This window comes from Pleurodeles waltl, chromosome 3_1 (assembly GCF_031143425.1).
Source record: "Pleurodeles waltl isolate 20211129_DDA chromosome 3_1, aPleWal1.hap1.20221129, whole genome shotgun sequence".
NCBI lineage: Eukaryota > Metazoa > Chordata > Amphibia > Caudata > Salamandridae > Pleurodeles > Pleurodeles waltl.
This window is the reverse complement of record NC_090440.1, coordinates 1,222,129,605-1,222,157,520: the sequence shown is the minus strand read 5'-3', so window position 1 is coordinate 1,222,157,520 and position 27,916 is coordinate 1,222,129,605. Positions and strand designations below refer to the sequence as shown.

Genomic DNA, 27,916 nt, shown 5'->3' with positions numbered 1-27,916 from the left:
TAACTATGTGCGCTGGATCCGCACACTATACTCAAAACCACAAGCCAGAGTGAAGACGGTGCAGTGATCTCTGACAGTTTCCCTATAACAAGGGGTACGAGACAGGGATGCCCCCTCTCCCCACTATTGTTTGCGATTGCAATGGAGCCACTGGCAACTAAAGTGCGCTCCATGGCGGACGAATGGGGATTAATTAGGAATAAAACACACCACGTAATCTCGCTATATGCAGATGACGCTCTTATATACACTCGGAAAGGCGCGGAGTCGATACCCTCCATAATGACACTCCTAGCGGAGTTCGGTAGGATATCTGGCCTAGCAGTAAACTGGGATCAATCGTGTGTGTTCCCACTGACCAGATGGCCACCAGGAAGACAGGCGGGGGCACCACACGGGCGCCTGTGGGGGTCCACATTTACCACAGCACAGACGACCTCAGAGACGGTAATCTGGGGAGAGCATTAACTTCCATAAAGGGCTCCCTACGCTTCTGGAATAAATTACCGCTCTCCCTACCGGGAAGGGTAGCAATCGCAAACATGCTGATCTTGCCCAGACTACTATATTACTTCACGGCACTGCCAATTGTCCTCCCACGTATCTTTTTTAATAATCTGAACACAATGCTGACACAGCTCATATGGGGGGGAGGCAGAACACGGGTGGCATTACCCACACTGCAGCGACCGGTGGACTCAGGTGGACTAGGGGCACCTAACTTTGAGCTTTATTACGCAGCGCACAATTGCAATGGCTGCAACTATGGCTCCACAGACCGCTTTCAGCCGAGGCAGTATGGATGCAGACTCAGTTAAAAGGAGACCACCTGTTAACATGGCTGTCAAACAAACACCCCAAAAGTGAACCCATCAATGCATTACTAGCAGTGGCATATGCATGCTGGGGGAGGTATGCCCAGAAGGGACATGGAACACTTCCTTACACCCTGCACATTCCGCTGGAGTGTCTCCTTGAGCAACAGAGGATCGCGCCGCATACTGCATTAGTGTGGTCGGAGGCGGGAATACGTCTGGTGGGTGACTGTTTTGAAGATGGTAAACTAATGCCATTTGATGCCATCCAGGCCCTCACAGATGTGAGCCCGGGTCAATTCCTATCGTATCACACTATGGGCCTGATTCTAACTTTGGAGGACTGTGTTAAACCGTCCCAAAAGTGGCGGATATACCACCTACCGTATTACGAGTTCCATAGGATATAATGGACTCGTAATACGGTAGGTGGTATATCCGCCACTTTTGGGACGGTTTAACACCGTCCTCCAAAGTTAGAATCAGGCCCTATATGCCATGCAATTAAGAAAGCATGGGCAACGGGGGCCCAAGAGCCAGAGACGTCCCTCACAATACACCACATGCTACAGGACGATGCCCAAACTAAAGCAATCTCTAACCTATACAAAATACTTGCCAAGCCCTCAGAACCTCACTTAGAGAGAGCTAGGGAGAGGTGGAACAAGGTCCTCCCCGTCTCGATCCTCCAAGAAGACTGGTCGAAAGCATTGTTACACGCCCGGGGGGTATCAAGGAACCCCAGATTCCGTTACACCCAGTTCAACTTTACACACCAGACCTATCTTTCACCGGCCAGGCTGAAACGCATGTTCCCCGACACAGCACCGACATGCCCTAGATGCATGGAAGCAGCTGCCCACTTTTATCATATGGTCTGGGAATGCCCACGGGTGCAAATAGAATGGAATAGGATAGTGAAGGTGCTATCAGACTGGACGAGACTAGAACTGGAAGCGGACCCTAGATCTTGTTTATTGGGAGTGAGGACAAGAACAAAAAAGCACAGACACTTACACAAATTAATAGACTTAGCCTTCGTGATGTATAAAAGGCTTATAGCAATGCACTGGAAAGCACCAAACGCCCCAGACCAGAAATCCTGGCACTCCCTCACACTGCGGTGGGCCGGCACAGAACATCAGGTCCTTATAAAATTGACACGAGAAGGTCAGACACACACTGGGTGCAACACCTGGGGAACAATGGTATCTAAACTCGAAGCAAAAAATGACGATAAACCTCCATGAAGGGGACTATACAACACTTAAACTGCATACACCAGAAGCCTAACCAGTCACAACAGCACAGAACACGACCAAGATAAGAAAACGACTGTAGGGGTACACATCCTCACTCCCCCCAAATGGGACAACTCCGAGCGAGCACACAACTATAGGAGCATGAGTAAAGACACCCGTAAATCAGGCACACCCACTACCTACCTTCCATAAAGGCAAGAAAGCACACCTATGTTCCCCATAGGGGTGCTTTCATAAATAGTAGGCGTCTTACAGCAATTAAAAAGGGAGCCTCTCTGATTTCTAGCATAAGCGCAACAATATGAGCCATGCAGTAGGAATATTAACATTGTATGTAATAATGGCTAGTTAAGTGTGTTAACGGGGGGTTTAATTGTTCAAACGAAATATTAAACAGATAATTGTGATCCTGTAAGTACTCCTGACAAACGCATGTACTATATATCTGCTATACAAAAACAATAAAAAATATATATAAAAAAAAAAAAAAAATGAAAACCAAATTTATATATATAGGGATGCAGATCCTCTGTGGCTCCGGAGAAAAAGCTAGGCCCTGATTGCCTGGCTGCAAATTGACAGATAAGTTGCGGCTGACATTTTGTTTCTCGCATTGCTTGGTTGGTGTAAAAAACTGTGTAAAAAACATCTGAGGGGTCAGGATACAGGTACCCTGACCTCATAGGACACAAGGAGGGTTTCTCTTACGGACCCCCTCATGGGCAACAATTGACCATTTTGTTTTTCGGCCAATCTATGGATTCAAGGATCCTCCTCGGATCCTGGGGAAAAGCAAGTCACTGATTGGCTTGCCGCAGCCTCACACAAATATTAACGTGTGTTGAAAAAAACACAGAAATTCACTGGGAAAAAACAAAGGCTACAGGAATGTTATAGTTAGATTGCTGTTTTACCCATACAAACCCATAGAAATTCAACAGTTATGGTTATACTTATCTGAAGAAACTATAACTCATGCCGTAAAGTAATTTTGGGCAACAAGTTATAGTTTCTTAACATAAGTACAACTATAGCTGTAACTGTAACGTCACTGTAGCCTTTGATTTTTTCAGTGACTATATATATATATATGTTCGACGGCATGTGTAGCTGCAGATACACATGCTGTGCATTATCCTGCCATCTAGTGTTGGGCTCGGAGTGTTACAAGTTGTTTTTCTGCAAAGAAGTATTTTCGAGTCACGAGACCGAGGGTCTCCTCCCCTTTCGGCTCCATTGCGCATGGGCGTCGACTCCATCTTAGATTGTTTTCTTTCCGCCATCGTGTTCGGACGTGTTCCTCTTCGGTTCGGAAAAGTTAGATAACATTCGGAAAATTCGACGGCATTGTTTGCGTTCGGTATCAGGTTAGTAAGAGCACATCGACACCGAAGAGAAGAAGAGCTCTGGCAGCCCCTTGGGGCTTCAACTCTCCAGCAGGGCCTAGTCGGCCTGACCGTGTGCGTCTTCAAAGCTTATGGAACGGACCCCATTCCGCTTCTGCCCCAAATGCCACGCTAAGTATCCCTATACAGACCAGCATTTGGTCTGTAATTTGTGTTTGTCCCCCAAACACAAAGAGGATACCTGCGAGGCTTGTCAGGCATTTCGGTCAAAGAAGACGCTAAGGGACCAGAGAGCTCGAAGGATTCAAATGGCGTCGACGCCGGCTGGACACCCCGACGTCGAAGAAGAGGAGACATTCTCCATTCCTGATTTGGACTCGGACGAGCCCGAGAGTGAACAGCCAGCGAGGCAGCAAACCGTGAGTAAACCTGCCCCGGCCAAAACTCACTCAAAAATTTTGAAAGCCCATGGGACGCCACCGCCAACAGGCCATGGCTTTTCCCGTAAGCACGGTGACCAAGCATCGGCACCGAAAAAGGGCACACAGCAGCCGAAGACATCCGACTCCGGTCGAGATACCGGCACAGAATATACTCGGCACTGAGATACTGGCTTCGACCAAACTCGGCACCGAGAGGTCGGAACTCCGAAAGCTAAAAAGGTTTCATCTGAGCGGAAAAAGACAGCTGAGAAGGTTTCGGTGCCGAAACATCCAGCCTCGGAGCCGAAACAAAGCTCCTATACGGAAGAACAAGGCCTTTCCTCACAACTACAAGGCCACAAGTTTGGACAAGAATTAGAGATGGGAGAGCCAGACCATACACAGAGGAGTCTCCATATACAGAAGGACACAGGGAAAATAAGAACTCTTCCCCCAATTAAAATGAAGCGGAAACTCGCTTTCCATGAAACAGAAACGCAGCCAAAGGCAAAGGTGGCTAAAGAAAAGACACCACCACATTTTTCACCACAGCCATCGTCACAGAACTCACCACAACTGTCTCCAATTGCAACACCCCCAATGATGCAGTCACCAACGTACACAGGGATGAGCCAAGATGACCCAGATGCATGGGATCTGTACGATGCACCAGTATCTGATAATAGTCCGGATTGCTACCCGGCAAGACCATCACTACCAGAAGACAGTACTGCTTACATGCAGGTGGTTTCCAGAGCAGCTACCTTCCATAACGTAGCGTTGCATTCAGAACCTATAGAGGATGACTTTTTATTCAATACCCTGTCATCAACACATAGCCAGTACCAAAGTTTGCCAATGTTACCAGGCATGTTAAAACGCGCTAAACAGGTGTTTCAAGACCCAGTCAAAGGTAGAGCCATCACACCTAAAGTGGAGAAGAAGTTCAAACCTCCCCCTACGGACCCTGTGTACATTACGCAACAGCTAACTCCTGACTCAGTGGTAGAAGGAGCAGCCCGGAAAAGGGCAAATTCACAGACATATGGGGATGCACCACCACCCGACAAAGAAAGTTGAAAATTCGATGCTGCTGGGAAAAGGGTGGCAGCACAGGCAGCCAATCAATGGCGAATTGCCAATTCACAGGCATTATTGGCAAGATACGACAGGGCACATTGGGACGAAATGCAACATTTCATTGAACACCTTCCCAAAGAGTTTCAGAAGCGTGCCCAACAGGTTGTAGAGGAGGGCCAAAGTATCTCCAACAACCAGATAAGATCGGCTATGTACTCAGCAGACACAGCCGCCAGAACAGGAGACACGCATGGCTACGCACCTCCGGATTGAAGCTAGAGATACAGCAGGCTGTGCTGAATATGCCTTTTAATGGACAACAGTTGTTTGGGCCGAAAGTGGATACAGCTATAGACAAGCTAAAGAAAGACACTGACATGGCCAAAGCCATGGGCGCGCTCTACTCCCCACACAGCAGAGGCACCTTTAGGAAACCGCACTTTAGAGGGGGGTTTCGGGCCCAAAGCACAGAGCCTTCTACCTCACAGGCCAGACCCACATACCAGGGCCAATACCAAAGAGGAAGTTTTCAGGGACAATATAGGGGTGGACAGTTCCCCAAAACAAGAGTGAAATTCCAAAGCCCAAAAACCCCACAAACTAAACAGTGACCCCAACGTCACAAATCCCCAACACATAACACCAGTGGGGGGGAGACTCACAGATTATTACCAACATTGGAAACACATAACTACGGACTCATGGGTCCTAGCCATTATCCAACATGGTTATTGCATAGGATTCCTACAATTACCGCCAGATGTGCCTCCAAAAGCACACATGTCCAAACAACACTTAGATCTGTTACAACTAGAAGTCCAAGCGTTGTTACAAAAAGAAGCAATAGAACTAGTACCCAACCATCAGAAAGGAACAGGTGTTTACTCCCTGTATTTCCTAATTCCAAAAAAGGACAAAACACTGAGACCCATCTTAGACCTCAGAACACTCAGGGGGTTATTACAACTTTGGAGGAGGTGTTAATCCGTCCCAAAAGTGACAGTAAAGTGACGGATATACCACCAGCCGTATTACAAGTTCTATAGGATATAATGGACTCGTAATACGGCTGGTGGTATATCCGTCAATTTACCGTCACTTTTGGGACGGATTAACACCTCCTCCAAAGTTGTAATAACCCCCTAAATCTTTACATCAAATCAGATTACTTTCACATGGTGACACTCCAAGATGTGATTCCCTTGCTCAAACAACAGGACTACATGTCAACATTAGATCTCAAGGATGCTTACTTCCACATACCCATACATCCTTCACACAGGAAATACAAGGTTTGTAATCCAAGGCGTACATTACCCATTCAAAGTGTTACCCTTCGGAATAACAACAGCACCAAGAGTATTCACAAAATGCCTTGCAGTAGTAGCTGCACATATCTGGAGACAGCACATACACGTATTCTCTTACCTAGACGATTGGTTAATAAAAACCAGCACTCAGCAACAGTGTCTTCAACACACAAAATACGTCATAGAAACCCTTCACAAACTAGGGCTCTCAATAAACTACCAAAAATCACATTTACAACCGTGTCAAATACAACAATACTTAGGAGCAACAATCAACACACAAAAGGGGATTGCCACTCCAAGTCCACAAAGGGTACAAGCATTCCAAAATGTAATACTAAACATGCACCCAAACCAACACTATCAAGTGAGGTTTGCGATAAAACTACTAGGCATGATGTCTTCATGCATAGCCATTGTCCCAAACTCAAGATTACACATGCAGCACTTACAACAGTGCCTAGCAACACAATGGACACAAGCACAGGGTCAACTTCAAGATCTAGTGTTGATAGACCGCCAAACACACTCCTCGCTTCAATGGTGGAATCTTATAAATTTAATCCAAGGGCGGCCATTCCAAGACCCTGTGCCTCAATACGTGATCACAACAGATGCTTCCATGGTAGGGTGGGGAGCACACCTCAACCAGCACAGCATACAGGGACAATGGGACGCTCAACAAAGCCAGCTTCATATAAATCATCTAGAACTACTAGCAGTGTTTCTAGCATTGAAAGCATTTCAACTGTATATAGCCCACAAACACATTCTTGTCAAAAGACAACAATGTATTACATAAACAAACCGGGAGGGACACACTCATCACAGCTGTGTCTCTTAGCACAAAAGATTTGGCATTGGGCGATTCACAATCACATTCGCCTAATAGCGCAATACATCCCAGGAATTCAAAACCAGTTAGCCGATAATCTCAGTCGGGATCACCAACAAATCCACGAATGGGAAATTCATCCACAGATACTACAAACTTACTTTCAAATCTGGGGAACACCACGAATAGACCTATTCGCAACAAAAGAAAACGCAAAATGCCAAAACTTTGCGTCCAGGTACCCACACCCTCACTCCAAGGGCAATGTGTTATGGATGAGTTGGTCAGGGATATTTGCTTACGCTTTTTCCCCTCTCCCACTCCTTCCGTATCTAGTAAACAAATTAAGTCAAAACAAACTGATACTAATAGCACCAACTTGGGCTCGCCAACCATGGTACACAACACTACTAGATCTGTCAGTAGTACCACATATCAAACTACCAAACAGACCAGATCTGTTAACTCAACACAAACAACAAATCAGACACCCGAATCCAGCATCGCTCAATCTAGCGATTTGGCTCCTGAAGTCTTAGAATTTGGACATTTACACCTTACACAAGAGTGTATGGAGGTCATTAAACAAGCTAGAAAACCTACCACAAGACATTGTTATGAAAATATATGGAAAAGATTTGTTTATTACTGCCATAATAATCAAATTCAACCACTACATGTGTCCACAAAAAACATTGTAAGCTACTTATTACACTTATAAAAATCAAAATTAGCTTTTTCGTCAATTAACATACATCTCACTGCAATATCTGCCTATCTGCAGATTACACATTCAACATCACTCTTTAGAATCCCAGTCATAAAAGCATTTATGGAGGGTCTAAAGAGAATCATACCTCCAACAATACCACCAGTTCCCTCATGGAACCTCAATATTGTATTAACACGACTCATGGGTCCACCATTTGAACCCATGCACTCTTGTGAGATACAATACTTAACCTGGAAAGTAGCCTTCCTAATAGCTATCACATCTCTTAGAAGAGTAAGTGAAATACAAGCATTTACTATACAAGAACCCTTTATACAGATACACAAACATAAAGTGGTTCTACGCACAAATCCCAAATTTTTACCAAAAGTTATATCACTGTTCCACCTAAATCAAACTGTGGAACTCCCAGTCTTTTTCCCACAACCAGACTCGGTAGCCGAAAGGGCATTACATACATTAGACATCAAAAGGGCACTAATGTATTACATTGATAGAACAAAACAATTTCGCAAAACAAAGCAATTGTTTGTAGCCTTCCAAAAACCTCATGCAGGAAATCCTATATCCAAACAAGGCATTGCCAGGTGGATAGTTAAATGTATTCAAACCTGCTATGTTAAAGCAAAGAGAGACCTGTCTATTAAACCAAAGGCACACTCCACTAGAAAGAAAGGCGCCACAATGGCCTTTCTAGGAAATATACCTATGACAGAAATCTGTAAGGCAGCCACATGGTCTACGCCTCATACATTTACGAAACATTACTGTGTGGATGTGTTAACAACACAACAAGCCACAGTAGGACAGGCAGTATTACGAACATTATTTCAAACAACTTCAACTCCTACAGGCTAAACCACTGCTTTTGGGGAGATAACTGCTTACTAGTCTATGCACAGCATGTGTATCTGCAGCTACACATGCCATCGAACGGAAAATGTCACTTACCCAGTGTACATCTGTTCGTGGCATGAGACGCTGCAGATTCACATGCGCCCTCCTGCCTCCCCGGGAACCTGTAGCCGTTTAAGTTGATGATAATTATATATATATATATATATATATATATATATATATATATATATATATATTATATGTTCATTAAACTTGTAAATTTGTAAATATACACACATTATGTACATACTTACTCCATTGCATGGGCACCTTTACTATATACACAACTCCTACCTCACCCTCTGCGGGAAAAACAATCTAAGATGGAGTCGACGCCCATGCGCAATGGAGCCAAAAGAGGAGGAGTCCCTTGGTCTCGTGACTCGAAAAGACTTCTTAGAAGAAAAACAACTTGTAACACTCCGAGCCCACCACTAGATGGCAGGATAATGCACAGTATCTGAATCTGCAGCGTCTCATGCCACGAACAGATTTACACTGGGTAAGTGACATATTCCATATCACTCATTTAGGGGAGACATTGGCTCGAGCGGACTCATCCACTGCCCCATGCTTCATGCTTAGGTGGGTGAAAGCAAACTGTTCATGACAACTTAACCAACAAATGAAGACTGCAGGCCAAAAAACCCTCTATATATGCATGTATCCATGTATATTTTATCAGGTCTGGTGTTAGCCAAAACATTTTCATTTTAGTAAAATATTATATGTATAACATTCTTACAGGGGGTTTCGGACATCTCTCTTTAATCATTGGTCTGTTCAACTGTCATTCCCATATTGCTTTTTTACTTTTGACCTCAGTCGAAGTCAGTACCACCTCCATCGATGTCAACACCAAAAAAGTCCTCTCTCTCGACATAAAGACTAACATTAAGACCATCTTCTGTTTCGCCATCACAGAAGCCTTCAGTGGATTGGTTCTTTTTCCTTAAAAGGAGAAGAGTGCCACATTTTGCAGACTCTGACTATTCGGTTGTTTACTCACCCACCAGTGAAGTAATTCATGTGGTCGGTATTTCACCTACTTCTAAACCATGAAGGTTGGTTTTTATGTGTTTTTCAACAGATCCATCTACTACTCCCATTCATTAATCCCAAACCATTTGGAAATGGCTGTTGACAAGATGTCTGATGATTACAGCAGTCCACTTACCGGTGGTTAAAAACTCTCAAGTGGATACCTTAAATCGAGTAATACAAGAAAATCATGATTGGATCCTCAACAAAGAAGTATTACAAAACGTCTTTAAAAAAAAAGCCCAAAGTTCATCTCAAGATATTTCCAACAGGGTCCATTAGCAATGGACTTTTGATCAACTGGTCAGTAAAGTTGCTCAGTGATTTTCTTCCCATTCCACTGATTCCAACAATTTTGATCAGGCCACAACATTTCACACAAAAGGATGATGGACGGAGTGCTGGAGCTTTTCAAACACTCACCCCCATTCACAGATCTGGGTTTAATCCATCGTTCTTTTGCTCACCAAGCCACCCCAGTTTGGACCCAGCAATATGCAAATCAGTCAGATCTGTGACTGGGGGTGAATGTTTGATTTGTTCTTCATTCCGTCCATCAACTGTTCTTTTTGCATTTGTCTGACTATCTTATCAACGAGTTTAGGTGGTATGAGCCAAGTAGAAATTTACGTTCCTTTGCAGCCAAGATACTGATAATTCCAAGGTTCAGACGCACTAACTGGAGAGGCAGAAGCTTTGTCACGTGCACAGCAAACATTTGGACCCTCTTTACCCCCAACATTGGATCCATGCCTAATCTGCTTTCCTTCAGGAAAGAATGACAAACCTGGCTTTTCTGAGGGCAACATACCTTTAGCAGATCCAGTGCCAGATCTGCTGAAGGCTATTGGCTATTTATGGCATTAATTTTCAGTTAAACTGAGTTCAAGATCTTGCAGCACAAGCTTTTCTCTAAACGGAATCCAATCTATGCACAGTAGTGCACAGTAGACACAACAAGGTGGATATGGGTTCACTCATGAATTGACACCTTGTTACTTAGGAATCAGGAAAATTCTACCCCTCATGTCAGTACTTTTTGGTAGACATTGGTAAGGCACAGGTTCGAAAATGGGTTCAAAGGGTACATATAGCCAGTGTTTTCATTCCTGAAAATAGCCACAAGGAGAATAGTTTTTCTCAAATCTTTTCAGTAAGGCGTGACTCACTCCAACCTTGTTAGTCTGTGGTCCTGCTTGCTGGTCCTTGACAATCTATGAAGGATCCAGTGCTGGAAAAGAAAAGTTTACTTACCTATAACTGCAGTACTCTAGCATTGGTGTTTTTTTTAGATTCACAAGGAAACCCTCCCTCCTCCCCATTGATTGTATGGTAGCCTTTGGCTGGAATTATGTTCACTGAGCTTTCACCACGTTAGTTGAGGTTCCGAATCAAGTGATTGTGATAATAAAGTAACAATGTTTAGTCCTCTTCAAACTCTGTTTAGAATTACACCACTACATTAAAGTTACAGAGAGACTTCCAGCTAGGCAATGGGTTGTAGTTCAAGCTTGTGAATCTATGAAAGATGCCAACTTTGGAGAACTAAATATACAGGTAAACAACTTATTTCTTCCACACTATGCCCTCCCCATTTTATACCATGCGCACTCCTATTGTGCACTTTCCCTTCTCTGCTCTTGAACATTTTAGGGTCTCACCTTTCTAGGCCTTGCCCATCATTGTATGACCTCTCCCATAACATACACTTGTCAACTAATCCCACGCCTCATGCTTTCTCTGTCATCCTTTGGTCTCTCCCTTTTGGTGATCTTTCCCAATCTGTGTTCTCACATTCTCTCATATCTTAAATAATCTCTCCTATTCTGTGGTTTACACTATCTGATGGTCTCCCATCCTGTGCTTCTCTTTTCCTCTGCTTTCCCATTTGGTCTTGTTCCAATCCTACACCCTCTGATGTTACAATCATGCAATAGTCTGCATTCTCATCCTGTCCTTCCATCCTCTTTGTGTTTTTGGTTTGTCAGCATGTGTTCTCTTCCAACCTGTACTCTACTATACTGTTGTTTAGCGGTTATGCTTTTCTCCACTCTGTGCAATATGTCACCTTGTGTCCTCTCCCATTCTGCATTCTCATATCTTGTTCTTTTCTCATGTGTGCTCTTTCATTCCATTTGCCAAAGGTCTGGCTAAGACCAGACCTACCTCCATGCCATAATCATTCCCCCTATCAATACCACCCTCGCTACCTGACGCTTCTGATCACTGCTTTTTTTGCTGGGGTCCCACAGATGTCATGAGTGTTTAATTTAAAATAGTTTTATTTGCAAAGATTAAAATCCACTTCCCTTTAGTTTCTGAAGCATAACAGTTATAATTTGATCCACAGATTTTCAGATTCATACTACTAATCCTAGATTGGGGAAAGATGAAACAACTGTTTCAATTTTCATTGATCGTTTTGGTGTGGAGATGGAAGAAAACAGGCCTGACCAAAACCCAGGTAAGTTTTGAATACTCCTTAGTTGAAGATATGGGCTTGAAGTAACTCCCTCTCAGTGGAGTATTGATGTCTCTGACTTGTTGCATTCCTTGAAAGCTTGTCATGTCAGATGTATTGTGTGGCATTCTTCTACCAGAGGTCACTCCTTTCACTCCCAGAACTCCCTTAGGGGTAGATCCAAGAAGAAGCTTCACCAGAGGACGTGGTGTCACTTCCAAACAACAGTGAGAAGCATGATGCCGAAGTCAGAGAAATTAACCACTTGTTGCCGTTGGCAAGTATTCTGTTAAAGACACCCCATCACATGATGTTGAAAGAATCTAGTCAGTCTTTGTCAAAACATTTATCAATGATGAAACCGCCCCAGGTGTTGCAAAACACCAGTCAAAACCTCACTCGACTTTGAGACCAACATCACACATTACTGCATAGTGGCTTCAGGAGCTATGTAAAAGGAAAGCTCCTCTCACATCAGACTCCGAGTACTCTTGTACCTGTTAACTTTCACAAGATGTTACTTATGAGGTACTCCTTTCTGCACACCATCATTCAGGGTTACACAGTCTACACGCTGTTCACCTGGCAATCCAGCTACCATGTGTCTATTACTTCTCCTTAGCTTTTTCTACACACTTCTTCACCACCTCCTCCCTCTGCTCCTGCGAGTCCCGCATGGGATAGGAGTTGTCTCACCCCAAGGTCTTCTTCTAGAACTCGGAAACAAACCAAAAGTCCCAGTCCCTAAAAATAGATCATGCTTCAGACCATCAAGAAGAAGATCTAGAAGGTCCTCGTGAGGGAGATTAACATTTCACTCACATTGTAAACTCTCCAATACAAGATCTTGCTCTTGCCAAATGAAACCATTACTAACTCCAGCATTTTTTGCGGTCACAAAATTGCCGGAACATGAATCACGCACATTGCGGATATTCACAAAGGTTGTAAATACCATGGAATGATTGTGCACCATGAATAACATAAAATAGACTCGAGAAATAAATCATGCGTCTTGCCAACTCGAGAGCCACCAAGTAAATGCCATGAAATGAATCGTGCGTCTTGCCGATTCGAATGCCACCATGTAACTGCCAAGAAATTGTAGTGCACAGTGAATATCAAGGGTTAAAGCACGAGAAACGAATCGCGCGTCTTGCCGACTCGAATGCCACCATGAAACTGCCATGAAATGGTAGCACACAATGAATATCAAGGGTTAAATCACGAGAAACGAATCGCTCGTCTTGCCGATTCGAATGTTAACATGTAAATGCCAGAAAAAACCCAGAGCATATTCACACACACAAGGTAAAATCTCTCAATATGAAAATTAGGCCCAAGCACTCGGATGTCTTCGAAAATGGGATCAGGGGCCTAGCCTGACCTCCGTCTTACCGCCCTGATCAAGGATCACCAATGTAAAATGAAGGGCAGAGGCCTGGAAGATCAAAGTAGGCCACCGGAACAGGAGCTCAGGAAGTTGCTGCTGCTGTGCACCGGGACCTCTGAATAGTGAGCACGTGGAGCTGGAATGGCTCCCTTTTATAGAGTCTTAGCCCAGCCCACCAACCACACCCAGGCATGCTGCAAGGAAAGCTTCTAGAAGGCCCTGGAAAGGGACCACACCCTGACACGGTCTGAAAGCCTGCAGCAGTACATTACATGTGAACAGTATTTATATGCATGCTGAACATAAGTCTTCAAGATTAAACTCTGCAATGCAAAAGGTTAAACAACATCATATCAGCACAATGCATAAATTATGTTAGCTTGAAATTGTTATGTTTTTGCATTATAGTCACCCATAGAGCGCACACTGCCCTGATGTTGACAAGTGGCTAGGAAGGCTGCAAAGTTAAATATCACAATGCCCGACTCCAACCTACGTGATACTTGAAATGCTACATCAGAATACAACATCCTAACCTCTTCTTCTGCTGGTCCCTGGGTTACTTGAACATGCTATGCAGTTATTTTTAACACCTGCTTCAATAAAGTCTGCCCCATCTAGACTTTCAAAGGAGTACACACCACCCATCAAGACAATCTTGTCCAAAGAATGTACCTTTTTCCTGACTCTGTCATTGTTTCTGTTGCAAAGAAATTGCATGTTATTCTTCCTTCTTTTGTTCCACTCCACAAAGAGAGTAAGGTAATAGATTCAATTGCAAGAAAAATGTGTGGAACATTGGCCATAACAATAAATCTGCCAGTGCCTCTGCACTTGTGGGGAGATCAGACAAATGGCTCAGGGTGTCTCCTAAGAGTCAGTGAGAAACTACTCAAGGAAGTCAGGCAGGATTGCCAAGAGATATATAATGAGGGTACGCTTGTGTCCAATCAGATAATGGGTGCAGGGGTGGACACTTAGGACCTGGCTTCCCATGGACACTGCCACAACATCTGTCTTAGGAAGAGTTCTTGGCGTCAACTAACTAGCCAAGAACAGATCCTGAATTTACATTTCTGATGGATACTTCTGACAGCAGATTCCTCACCTTGTGACTATTCCCCAGGCGATAGACTGAATCCAGAAATTTTACAGCAGTACTCCTGCCCACGGGTAGGTAGCATTATGCTGCTCCCTGCCAACGTCATTCCAGTCTGGAAGTGAGAAGCAGAGCTGTATATAGGAGCTACCCATGCAGGCGATTGTCAGATTCTGTCTTTGATCCTGTCTTTCGCCACTTTTATATGTGGCTCTGGAGCTACTCCTTGCTCTTTTCAGACACTTTCTTAAAGTTTCTACACTGGCATTTGAGCGCAATTTCATGGCAGCAACAACTGCGCTCAGCTGAATCTACCATATGGGACAGGAGGATGAAGTTGCATATTACCAAACACTGGAAGATTCCACACTGTGAATGGTCAAAGTCCAAAGGGAGGTCCAGTTCCTGTTCTCTAAGTTGTTCCTGTGGTAGATCATTGTAGAAGGCAAAGTCTTAGGGTAAGTCCAAAAAGAAACATAACAAATTGAAGTGGGAATGTCCTGCCTTCCTGCTACCTTCAATAGCTCCAGAGAAGGTGGAGAGTGTCAATGTGCCTTCCGTCCTCTCTCGTGATCTCCATCAGAGGTGATCCCTAGTCTAGTCCTGCTACACCCAAATTTTCAGGTCCATTGGCAACGTCATAGTGGAGGCGTTTAGGAAAACCTTTTTTGCCACTTTACTACTTCCTTCTGGCAGGCCTTCTGGATCAGGAATCCGCTGGGGCCTCTAGTCAGTCTTCCATTGGTTTATCCTCCATTTGCACCATCTGTGACCCTCAGGATGTGCAGACTTTGGTCTGGCACAACTTGCAATACCAGTCCCCTTTTCACTGACGTCAAATCTGGGGGAGGATTCAGAGTTCATTTTGCTTTCCGACTCCGAGCGGATCCTTCATAATATCTACAGAGGCTGCGCTTGGTTCCTACCGGAGTGCAGCTATAAGGCACTCGCTCTGATTCTGTTACTTTGCCCTTACCACCCGGTATGGCTGAGACTTTGCACAGTCTTTTCACTCCACCTAACTGTGAGTCTAAAAGAATAAAAACTTTTGGCAAACATGTCTTTGCTTCCACAATCCTGGCTCTGCCTTAGCCTGCGTTCAGTGAATGGCAGCTACCTTCTGGTTTGCTACTCCTTTGCCCTATGAGATGCAGTGGCTCAAAAATTGCCTGCATTTCTGGACAACTTCAGGATGGTCCAGACCCATGCTGCGCAGTCTGGCCACGATGTAGCAAAGTTTGTAATCTGATCTGATTTGGGCACAACCGACTGCTTAGTTGAGTGATGGGTACGAGTATGGCACTTAGGTGCCGTGCTTGGTTGAGGTTTACTGAATTCTCCAGTGATGTCCAGACATCTTTGATGGACATGCTGTTTGACGTCTCTCTCCTTTTTGGCGACAAGGCAGATTCAGCCTTGTAAAGGTTTAAAGGAAGTTTTGCCACAGGATGTCTATTGTGTCTTGCTGCCCCCACCAGGCAATCCTAACACTTTCACCGTCTTTGTGGCTCTGGCAAGGAGATAGTTTCACCCGTGTCCTGCCCCACTACCAGCCCAGCAGGCCTTTCTGCATTTTAGTGGCTCTGATTCCCAAAGCCTACACTTAGCACACCAGAGAAAATGTGCAGCTTGTCACACACCTCTCTAGCATCCACAGCTGGACAGCTTTAGTGTGTCCTTGCCAGCTCACAACCACCCTGTCAGAAGTAGGAGCCAATATTCACTCCAACGGTGGCAAGCCATCATTTCAAATAAGTGGGTCCTCCAAATTGTACATCAGAGCTATGCACTTCCATTTCTCTTGGCACCACCGTGCCATTCACCATCCTCAGAGGGACTGACAGAGAATCAGCTGCCTATCTTGGACCAGAACGTGCTGGCCCTTTTGGCCACAGAGACCTCAGAAATGGGAACTGGATATTACTCCCACTACTTGCTCGTGGCAAAGGCCCTATTTTAGATCTTGGCCCTCGCAACACAGGGAGAAATTAATTGTGCTCACAATAGCTCGTTCCTGTCTGCCCTATACCCAGGAAACTGGATTGTGGCATTGGGCATGGAGACACTTATTTTCATATCCTCATCCTGCAGGCCCACAGGCACTACCTGTGGTTCACAATGGCCAGAAGCATTTTCAGTTTGCTCTTCTCCCATTCTGCCTCACCAGTGCCCCTCAGATGTTCACAAAAGTGACAGTGGTGGTTGCGGCACACTTTGAAGATTGGGCGGTACCATGCTTTCGCTACCTTGATGACTGGTTGCTGGGGCAAGCCCACCTTCAAGCAGTGGTCAGCTACCTCCAGATAATGACAAATCTCATCATATTATTGGGGTTCAATATCAACAAACTGCTGACTCCGTCGTAAGTGTTCTGTTTCATTAGAGCCATTCTGGATAAGCTACAGTTTTGTGCCTTTCCCCACGGAGCGGAGATCCAGGATATTCTGAGCTATGATCTCTATATTTTAGCATCTGTCCTGAATCTCAGTGCGGATGGCTCTGATGCTGCTGGGATTGTTGGCCTCCTGCATCCTGCTTGTGAAGCATGCAAGGTGGTATATCCAAGCTCTGCAGTGGAACCTGACTCTCCAGTGGTCATAGCAACAGGGGAATCTGTTGGATTCTATCCAGACTTCAGAGGCGGCTGCAAAAGACCTGAAGTGGTGGCTGCTTCACCACAATTAGGTAATTGGCAGACCAATCTTCTCACCCCACCCAGAATTGACAGAGGCCAGAGATGCATCGCTTCAGGATTGGGGAGGCCATCTGGGAGAGGTGGAGATCAGAGCTCTCAACTGGAAGCTCAACTCCACATCAATTTGTTGGAGTTGAGGGCCATTTCCTTGACATTGAAGGCCATCCTGGCCACTATCAAGTAAGATTGGTGCAGGTACTCATGGATAATACCATCACCATGTGGTACTGCAACAAGCAGGGCAGGGAGTGTTTTTGGGCAGACATTGTACAGGTTGCTAGGAACACCATTACACTCTGTCCCCTGCCTCTGGAACATCAGCTTCCAAGCTGCTATAGTTTGCCCTTACTGGCACACAGCCAGCATGTCGGAGCATGATCAGATATTTATTTATTTAGTGGAAAGCCATCATTGCTGACTGATTGGTCCTCCAGATCATCCAGCAGGGCTATATCATACGATTCCTTTCGGCCCACCTCAGTTTCCTTCTACATTAGAATGGCTTTCAGAAAATCTTCTCCTCATCCTTCAAGAGGTGCAGACTGTGATGGCCAAGGTGGACAGCGAGAGGATGGCAGTCTGAGAAGTAAGGAATGGTGGTTACTTCCATCATTTCCTTGTGCAAAAAAGGAAGGAGGCCTCCTTCCTGCTAGGATTTTGTCATCTGAATGGTTCCTATGGAAGAACAAATTCAAAATACCCATCTTCTGCCTTCCCTCGATCCAGGCTTTTGGATTGTGGCCCTGAACTTGATGGACATTTACTGTCATGCAGTCCCACAGACATCATCTACAGTTCAAGGTTGGCCGGGAGCATTTTCAAATTACGGTTCTCTCTTTCAGCCTTACCAGCGCCCCTTTAGTGTTCCCAAAAGTGATGCTGGTGGTCGCTGCACATCTTCAGATGTTGGGGATACCAGTTTTCTGACAAATTACTTTTAAAGGCGGCTTACAACAGTCAGCCGCTGACCATCTCCAGATAATGAAATACCTCTTGATGTCATTGAAGTTCTCGATCAACGAGCTGGAGCCACGGTTGTCCACCACAAAGGCTCCCCTTTATATGAGCTGTTCTGGACTTGGTGAAGTTCAAGGCCTTTCCTCCTGCACAGCAAGTTCAGAACATTCAAGCTATGATCCCGATGTTTCAGCCTCCGTCATGAATCTCAGTGAGAGCGTCTGTGACACGTTTTGGCATACTCACCTTCTCCATCATGCTTGTGCATTTTGTCAGGTGGCATATGCAGGCTGTGCACTGGGATCTGCACTCCCCTTTGTGCCCAGCACCAGTGATACCTGTCAAATGGTGCTGAAAGCCTTCCTGCTGGACATCAAAGGAAGGCTGGTGCAGTTGCCCACGGCCAACAGCACTGCCATGAGGTACTGCAACAAAAAGGGTGGAGTGGCATGCTGGGTCCGGAAGCGCTGCAGTTGGCTGGAGGGTCAAGGGATTTCCCTGATCTTGAACCATCTTGTGAAATTTTTAAATGCCAGGGTGGACGAGCTCAGACAGTGAGTGATGCCTGTGTATTGTGATTGCCAGTTGCACTCCGAGTGACGGTTGCACTTGGAGGTGGAGCAGGGCATGTTCTGACAGTGAGGAGACCCCTGGTGGATATTTTCTGCATGGTCAAGAAAGTATAGTGTCAAAGGTTCTGCACATTCTAGTTCCCAAAAATGCTTTCTCTATGAGACACAGACTAGAGTGAACAATGGGACTCCCTTGTGCCTTTCCACCTCCGCCTCTCCTGCCCTGAGTGAAAAAGACCAGGAATGGCTGGATCTGAGTCATCCTAGTTGCTCTAGAATTGGCTGGGAGAGTGTAGTCCCTGGAACTTCTGGGCACTACTGCCACCAGAGGCTTTTTGTTGTAGTAGGAGAGTTCATTTCTGCACTCAAACCTGCACAATCTACCGCTCCACATGTGGAGATTAAGCAACAGCAGTTTGTATTATCCTCTTGCCTAGGCATCCTTCTACAAAGTCCATGTACTCCAAGTGCTGGTACAAATTTGTGGCCTGGTTTGGAGTCCTCAATACAGACCCCTTACAAGCCAAACTGTTGGGTGTATATCTATTCGTTGTGACTTTGGCCCAACAAAGCCTTGCAGTGGGTACTCTTGAAGGTTATTTGTCAGTCCTTTTGGTTTTATTCACCAACCATCCTTGTTTAAATCACCTGTACTGATGTGCTCATTAAACGTTTGATACACTTTTTCCCTCCAAAATCATTAGTGATGCAATAGTGGGATCTTAACTTGGTCTTGACTTAGACCCTTCTACCCCATGCACAGCCACTTGTTGTGTCTTCTGACCCTCAAAACTGTGTTTCTCCTAGTGATCACTTCAGCTTATGGCATGAATGGGTTCCGAGCTCTGTTGTTGCAGCTGCCGTACACCACCTTTTTCGCGTACAAGCAGGTGTTGGGGACCAGGGCGGCCTTTTTGCCGAATGTTGTGACTTCGTTTCATGTTGGACAATCCGTCACCTTCCAGCGTTCCTTGCCCCACCTTACCCTTTGAAATGGAAGGAGAGATTTCATCAGTTGGATCCTGAGAGAGCTTTAAGCCTTTACATCAAGCTCACCAAAGACCATTCGGCAGACGATCAGGTCTTTTTGGGGATTTTCTGAAGTCAAGAAAAGGTAAGGTGGTACAGAAAAGGACTGTGAAATAGTCGATAGTCCTCTGCATTAAGACCTGTTATGCACTGGCCAAGAAGCAGCCTCTAGAAGAACTGAGGGCTCCTACCAGGGCAGTGGCTCTGCTGCCACTGCAGGAGCCTGTGGGAGTGTCTGTTCTTGACATATCTCATGCCGCAATGTAGGCATCAGTGCATACTTTCACAAAGTACTACTTCCTTCACAGTCAGGTCCAACAGGAAAGACAGTTCGCTCAATAATTTCTCCTGGCCTGGACCTTTTGTTCTGAGTCCACTCCATGTGCCCTCCCCCTAGTGGAGTTACTGCTTTGCTGTCCATTCTAATGGTGAGGATTCTGCGGTTAGAATTATCCGTCAGAAGAACAAGTTGCTTACTTTTAATAATGCTCTTTCTGGTGGATTCTCTAACCAGGGGATTCCTCGCTTTCGCTTCCACCTCCCCGTTCTGCGCATTGTCCGCCTTTTACCATCTCAAAAGGTCCCAACTTATACATCTGGATACTGGTACCTCCAGTTGTCTGTATTACGCTTCGGAGGATGCAGAAAGAGTCAAGCAAGAAACTGACTTTTACGTTCAGAGATGGCTCTTGTATGTGGCTCCGCTCCATAACTTCCAAGGTAGGACCACATGAGAGCAGAGCCACAGTGGTGCCTCCTGTCCATGGATGGGAACACTGCTGTGAAGATTTCCAGATACATTTGGCACTTGGGATTAATCTAAAGGTGAGGTATCTGCATTTACAAAGAGTATCCACCTGAAAGAGCGTTACCAAAGCTAAGTAAATGCTCATCTTGATTTAGATTCTAGAAGAGATGAACAAGTAGGGCAGGCTTCTGAGATCCCATGGTGGAGAAGAGACAGTTTCTCACCTGTAATCATAGTTCTCCTTAAGGGCAGTTACCATTCACAATATAGGCAACCCACTTTTCTCACCAGTGAAAGGGAAAACAACTGTTATTGTACTGAATGTAGTCTGATCCCTTAATGTAGTCGTAAAAATAAACTGAGACAACTGGCACCTAGAGGGCATGATGGAATACTGAAGGGCTTGGGGCCTTTAAAATGAATGTCACTTTTCAGCTTAGCATTACAGCAGCCTATTTGGCTACATTGTCCTTATTCTTTTCCCTTTATTTATTTTAAAACGTTTGTGAAATAGGTTTTTAAATGTCACATCATGTCCGAGGATCTAGATATAACTTTAAAGCAAATACATGGAATTGGCCAACAGTGGCTGCATTAGAGGCTGCTAAATGTTTTTTGTTTTTGTGTCATGTAAAACTTCTTGGCTTTCCCAAAGAAAGGCATAGATGTAACACAGTAATTCATTGTTTGGAAGAAGTGCTAAAGAATCTTACACAGGGGCAGGAGTTTTCAATGTTTCAGTGTAGATACTCCAAGGTTTACAGGTAAGAAAACATTCCATCCACGTGCCTGCCTAATGTAGCTGATCTTAATGTACTAATTGTGGTATGTGGAATTTACTCCATGGTCAGCTTGGACAGGAAACTAAGCATTGGGCTGAAGCTGCTGAAGTGGGGTGAAGACGCCTTTCCAAACACACGTGTGGACAGATTCTGTAAGCTGTCTTATAACTCCTGTACTTGCTGGGTTCGCTAGTATGCCTAATCAAATCTTAGCATCTTCTAACAAGCCCTGGAGTTCCAAGATCAACTGAAATCCTTACCTCAGATCCACTATCTTGGAAAGTAGGACTGGAGAGTCCACAGAAAGTTCTAGAAGATACAGATACCAAACTTGAGCACTCCACATCAATGTAATCAGAAGCAAGTTGGTCTCCTGAACTGGTGCAACATTCTGGTTTTCATTGTGAGTGGCATAAAAGGGCAATTCAGCTGTTGACCCCACTCCTAAACAAATGCATCTGTCTCAAACAATTATAGGTCTGGCCTTCAAAGGAAGAACTTCTTCATCTGCTTGTTCAATGAGGACATTGAAAAATCTGATGAATGAGCCAGTAGGACTCCTGCAAAACTTCCACTACCATATGTTCAGCCCTCCAGTCTTGAGTATCTTTGTGGTGTCTGGAATGACAGTCTCACTCTGTCGTTGTTCTGCCACAACTGATTTCAAGTTCCATGCAGAGGTGCCAAAACCATTTGTTAGCAATTCTAGCTATAACATTTTTGTTCCTTTCCAACTGGCTGACATAGCTTACAGTTGAGCACTAAAGAGGAGGTTCTCCTTGAGGTCAAATTATAAATGTATAGTTGTCATCATTGCTACTAATGTATTTTACAGGCCATATTATTAGGCTTAGAATGTTATTTCCAATAGAAAGGGCACACAATTCTTCACAAGCAGCCCTCAGCGCATCAATATGTAAAAATGCCCATAATGCATTTTCGTTGCATTCAAAACTACTGTATTTTTTATTAATTTCAATAAAACATCATTTATCTTTGTAAAAGTCCAAAGAACACTTTTATTTGTGTTGGTTCATCATGTTCTCACTGGACCTGCCCTGGACCCTGCTGTTAGCTTTTGCTGGAGTGAGTCCTAACCCCCAAGGGCTTTTCCTGACACCCGGGAACCCTTGGGTGTGTCTGATTGAATCTCTTCTACCACCCCTCAAAACCTGGGACTTAAACATTTTCTACCTTAAGACTTTCAGAGGACTGGGGCTAACCTGCAAAGCTGATCTGTTAGGAGTGCTTTGCCGCTTGGCTGAAGATTCAGATTTCTCACGATCCAAGCTTCTCTACAGCAGCAGATCCAATTCAGGGGACCCTCACTCGGAAAGTATTCAGTTTTATGGAGCACTCTCCACCTAAAGCCTACAGGCTTTCTGAGCTCTGAAAAAGTGACTAAAAGTATCCGGCCGGCTTAGGACCCTCTCTGGGCGCCAATTTTTTATTTTTTTTTCCACTTGGAGCTTTAACACCAAAAACAAACTGCTTCACTGGGACAGTGTCTAACAGCTATCTAAGCTTATGGAGCCCTCCGCAGCTACCACCTGCTGCCTTTCCCGTTGAAGATTTTGGACGTTAGTTTTTGAGAATAAGTTTCAAGGTAAAACCTCTGACCAGGGTGAACTTGGTTCCTGTATCCGGCCCGTGCTCCATCATGGTTGGTGTGAAATCAAACCTAGGTCCCAGTCTACCGTGACAAGTTAACTGCAGTTGGCGCTTAACGCTTTTTTATGTTATTTTTATTTAAAACTTTAAAAAATTCATAACTCTGATTCTGAGCTTATCTGTATTGTTGCAAGTATGTTGACTGTTTGACATGTTACAATGGTGCCAGGACATGTTCAAGAGGATATTTTACTCCCAGAGTTTTAAACCTAAACCAGCATTGGCCACATTAAGATAAAATGGGAAACATAATAGAGTATCAGAGTTGTTCAGGCTGCAGGAGGAACTATTGCAGCATACACAAAACATTGACATGAGTACGGCTGTTACATGTCAACAGTCAGAGAGGGATTTTGTGAAGTGCTTCAGTTCTACTCCTCGGTGTGCTATTTGGAGAACTTTGGCGGGGGAAGTTGTAGGGGTTTATGAGCATTGCATAATCTGATTTTATTTGTCATTGTAAAGGTGTTGCTGACCTGTAGTTATAGCTTGTGTTTCATTGCATTAAATGTGGGTTCCCAGAAGTGAAGGAAGTCCTTAAGCAATTTTACTGGCAGGCATGATGGTACTGATTGCACAATTCCCCTAAATGTTATCTTACTTATGATCTACTTATCATTTTTCGATCAGACCAGGCCATGCGTCAAGTGGGAGAAGGGTATTTTCAGACATTTCTAGAGTTTCAGATGGTCCTCCACAAGCTTTGAAAAGTCCTCTACAAATGTCAGGTAGTGAGATTTTTGGCAATGTTCCCATCCTGTATCTAAAGAGATCTGGAAGAGAGTATTTCATGATAAGATGGATATTAGTTTCAGGAAACAAAAGAGCAGGTGCCTTCCAAGTGTAGCTAAAAAAGAAGTGACAACAACTGCACCAGATGGGAAAATTGTTACTGAATTGCATAGATTGATTGTGCCAAGAGGAATATTGACAAGGAGCTTTCTTGTCAGCAGTATTTATTTAAGAACATAAACGGTTTTGTTGACTGGAATTTAGTGTAGTTAATGTGAGTTGAGAATTAAGGCCCACATGTATCAACACATTTCCCCATAGACCGATAATGGACAAAATCCTTTGATGCATCATGCCTTAAGATATCAGATTAAAAAAAAAAAAAAAAAGTTTCTTAACTTTGTTAACAGTCTTTTGCTGAATGCTTTACCTAACAGCAGATTCCTCACCTTGTGACTCCCTAGGTACCAGGCTGGATGTGGAAAATCTTGCAATATAATGCTCCATGCTCTAGCAGGTGGCATCATCAGTCTCTGTCTCTGAGACTTCATCCCACTTGAAAACAAGATGACATAGTGATACAGTTTGTTCATTGGTCATTTTAGCCACCTTAGACGTGGAGCATGACTTACATATTGAGAACATTGACAGTGTGCGAACCTTTTTTGAACCTCATTCACTTCCAAAAGTCAAATCCACACAATGCAAGGAACTTTTCTTCTGATTAATTATTTCAACAGCAGATCCTTTACCTTGTGGATCAATACAGTTGAGTTAGGTCTGAGTGGGCTGTTCACTACAATGTTCCTACTGGATAGAGAAGGTAAAATTAGTAGATAGAGCTCCAAAGTCTGAGACATTAATGCCGACCTTTTACATCCCAGTGTGCACATTGTGCAGTGGATGAAGAAGAAAACTCGTTGACTGGTTAATTAATTACTTTAAACCGTTGATCTATCCAATAAGGAGTGAACTTCCCATGCAGTTACTTCTCTGATAACTATGCATTTGACCACACACATCTTTAGGAAAACCAGAAAAGCTGGATATGAGATGGTAGAGATATTGAATTTAGTTCTTCTGTGAATGGTGAATGATAGCTCATCCAGGATAAAAGAACCTTCCTGGGATAGCCGGCGCCTACACATCTACCACCCTACAACATGACACCATGCATAAGTTCATGGCTAGTTTTGCTGAAAGTTTGTTACTAGAAAGATATTTATTTGATAGAAAATGCTAGAGGAAGCTAAACACTTGGCTGACTTTCCAACAGTTTGGACTTCTTGGGTTCTCCCACAACCAAATCTGAATTACTCGCAGCAGCTTGCACATCACTGGGAGTTTCCCTGCAGTAATTAATTGCATGGCATACAGCCATCTGTTCTTTATTCAGTCCCAGCTTACCCAAGCTGAAAGAAAATTTGAGATCTGGACCATTCTGCCCCCACCGGATCCAAACCACAAGCTACAAGGCAGCATCACTGCTATGGCCTACCAGAGCAATAATGATAGAATGTACCCTCCATCCAAGCTTTCTGTATGAAAAGGGAAGCATCTGATATGGTACAAAATGTGACTTAGGTTCATTAATGGAAACCGTAACTACACCATAATCTGAGGATTGTCCTGGGCTAGCTGAGGAAACCCACCTTCAACAGACAGTTGTCAAGGTGAGGAAATATGTGACTCCCCGACTGCAAAGAATGGCTGTGACCACTGACATGACCTTCATAAAGACCAGAGGCCGGTGTCAGACCAAAGGGCAAGAGGATCATGCTATGTTATTTTATTTATCAGTGCATGTATACTGAGGCTTCATGGCACTATCAAGGAACACAACAGGTGAATGTTAAATACAAGCTAAAACCTCAAAGGGAGTGTGGTAGGAAATGAGAATTACAAAATAGAAGTCTTTAGTTTCTTGCAAACGTCACACAAAGAGAGAACTGCCTATAAAGCCATGGTAATGTTTTTCCGCTCCCTTTATACAGCATTTGAGAATGCTTTATTACCAAACTGAACTGCTTTGTTTTAGGAATATCCATTAAAAAATTGTTGGACTAGTATAAGGTGTGTTTCCATATCAGTAACCAAAGATTGTCAGCCACAGTAGTTGAGTAGGTAGTGTGAATAACGTGGTGCAGTTTCCACTGCTTTAAAAACCACGTTCATCCTGATAGGCAACCAGTGAAGTGACGAGGTATTGAGGTGATGTGATTCCACCATCTAAATCTCTTTCTGGGCCAGGCTGCTACATTTAGCATCATCTGAAGACATTGCAAACCTTTGTCAGATCAACCAAAGTAGATGATAGTACTGTAGTTCAATAGAGGAACAATTTGCTTAAAAGGTTTTAACTGCCTGATCCAAGAATTTGCTATTTCAGAAATCTGGGTCTCTAAAGAAATATTAGACTCAAGAAAGATCCTGAAATTTGGTACCACTTAACAGGGGTGAAAGGAGTACCTATGGATTCAGGCAAGGGACTAGGTGTCCATTTACTGATTTTGTTGGTTATCAAAAGCCTGTATTAGTAGGATTTAGTGTTGAACAATGGGGACATCGATGTTTTAATAGTTGTTAAAATGGTGGGGGGAAACTAAAAGATACTGGTAGAAGTGGATGAAGATTTTTTAGTTTCTAACTGTTTAAAAATCATCTGATTGGTGTCTTCATATGTATAAATTTGAACTGCCCGGGATTGGAAAGTATGGGCTAGCGGAAGCATGAAGTAGTAGTAGGTAGAGAGTCAATGCTTGTGAAGCACCTCATATGACTGACTTAGTGCTAATTTGAAAGGGGGAAGAAAGATTGTCTGGGAACATTCTAGAGGAAAGGATCCTACCCACTCTGGTCAATCGCTTGGACCTTTTCAAGAAGAAGGGTTTCGTCAATGGTGTCAAATAATCCCTAGAGGTCTATCAAGACCAATGCCCCAATGCCTCTACCATCAACCAATCTTCGATGAATTGCCAGTGTTGCAACACCTCTACAATGTAGACGTGCTTCCTATGAGACTACAGGAATAGCACTTGAAAGTATGCATCCTACAGTTCCTAGAACACCCTCTTTTCCTCAAGGTTCAAGATCAGCAGAACCTGAGTAAGTGTGAGCCTTTTCATCTTCTTCTTGAGGAATGAGTTTACCGGTGATGTCCAAAATGGGTTTCAGGCTACCATCCTTCTTGGGGACCAGGAAGTACATAGAATAATAACCATGACCCCTCGCAGCCTCATTTACAAGTTTTGAATGCCTGTGTGAAAAATAGCATCATCACTTCATTGGAAAGAATAGCCCAGCCCTCCATCTATGACTTAACAAAAACTAGAGGAACTTGAAAGATTGGTTCTCGGGATCAGAATTATATGACTTTGCTTAACTATTTGGAGGTCCTTTTTTCAGTATAACAGATCAGCAGTGGTGTCTGTAACCCTGGATCCAGCCACATACTTGCCCCATTTTGATGAATGAGGGAAAGTGAAAGAGGCAATAGACGAAGGGGAGGAGGACAGCTGGTCCCACTTGGCAGCTGGTATCCTACTACTGCCCCTACCTTTGGGGTCACAGAAATGATGAGCTGGTTGCTGGCTGGGCTGTGAGGACCACCTCTTGTTATAGGTAAGGTCCCTCAAGTACCCATGAGACCTACAATATTGCTGAAACAATTAGTAGACAGGGGATATCATCCCCAAGGAAAGAGCTTAAGCTCTGCTGTCCTTAAGGTTGCTAAGGAGGACTTCTGGCAGAAACCCCACTGAAGCCTCTGTGGCTTACCAAAAGGTTCCGGAACTATGTTAAAATTGTGCACTGTGGTTGAAGGCTGCAATCTGCTGTGGGTTTGACTGTGGCCTGGGCATGTGTGGCCACAAAGGCTTCTGAACGAAATTCGGATCACCGTTAACGTTGAAGCCCGAGTCAGGCCCATAAAATGAAAACTATGAAACATCTTCTGGGAGCGGGTTCACTTGGACCTCTTGAGTTATTATTTTCTTGGACTAGACTCTTGACTTTCCTTTTAAATCCCTGACTATGG

At 44.1% G+C, this 27,916-nt stretch overlaps 1 protein-coding gene across 5 annotated transcripts in view; it reads left to right on the top strand.

The window, feature by feature from the left end:
* Positions 1–27,916, top strand: part of LOC138285067 (zinc finger protein 418-like) — a 389,919-nt gene that overhangs the window by 296,667 nt on the left and 65,336 nt on the right. For all 5 annotated transcript variants that reach the window (XR_011201512.1, XM_069224552.1, XM_069224553.1 and 2 more), the window contains exon 5: positions 12,092–12,205. Coding sequence is in view for 4 of the 5 variants with exons in the window: in XM_069224552.1 (XP_069080653.1) it covers positions 12,092–12,205 (114 nt within the window). In the remaining variant the exon portion in view is untranslated. The remainder of the gene's footprint in view (positions 1–12,091; positions 12,206–27,916) is intronic.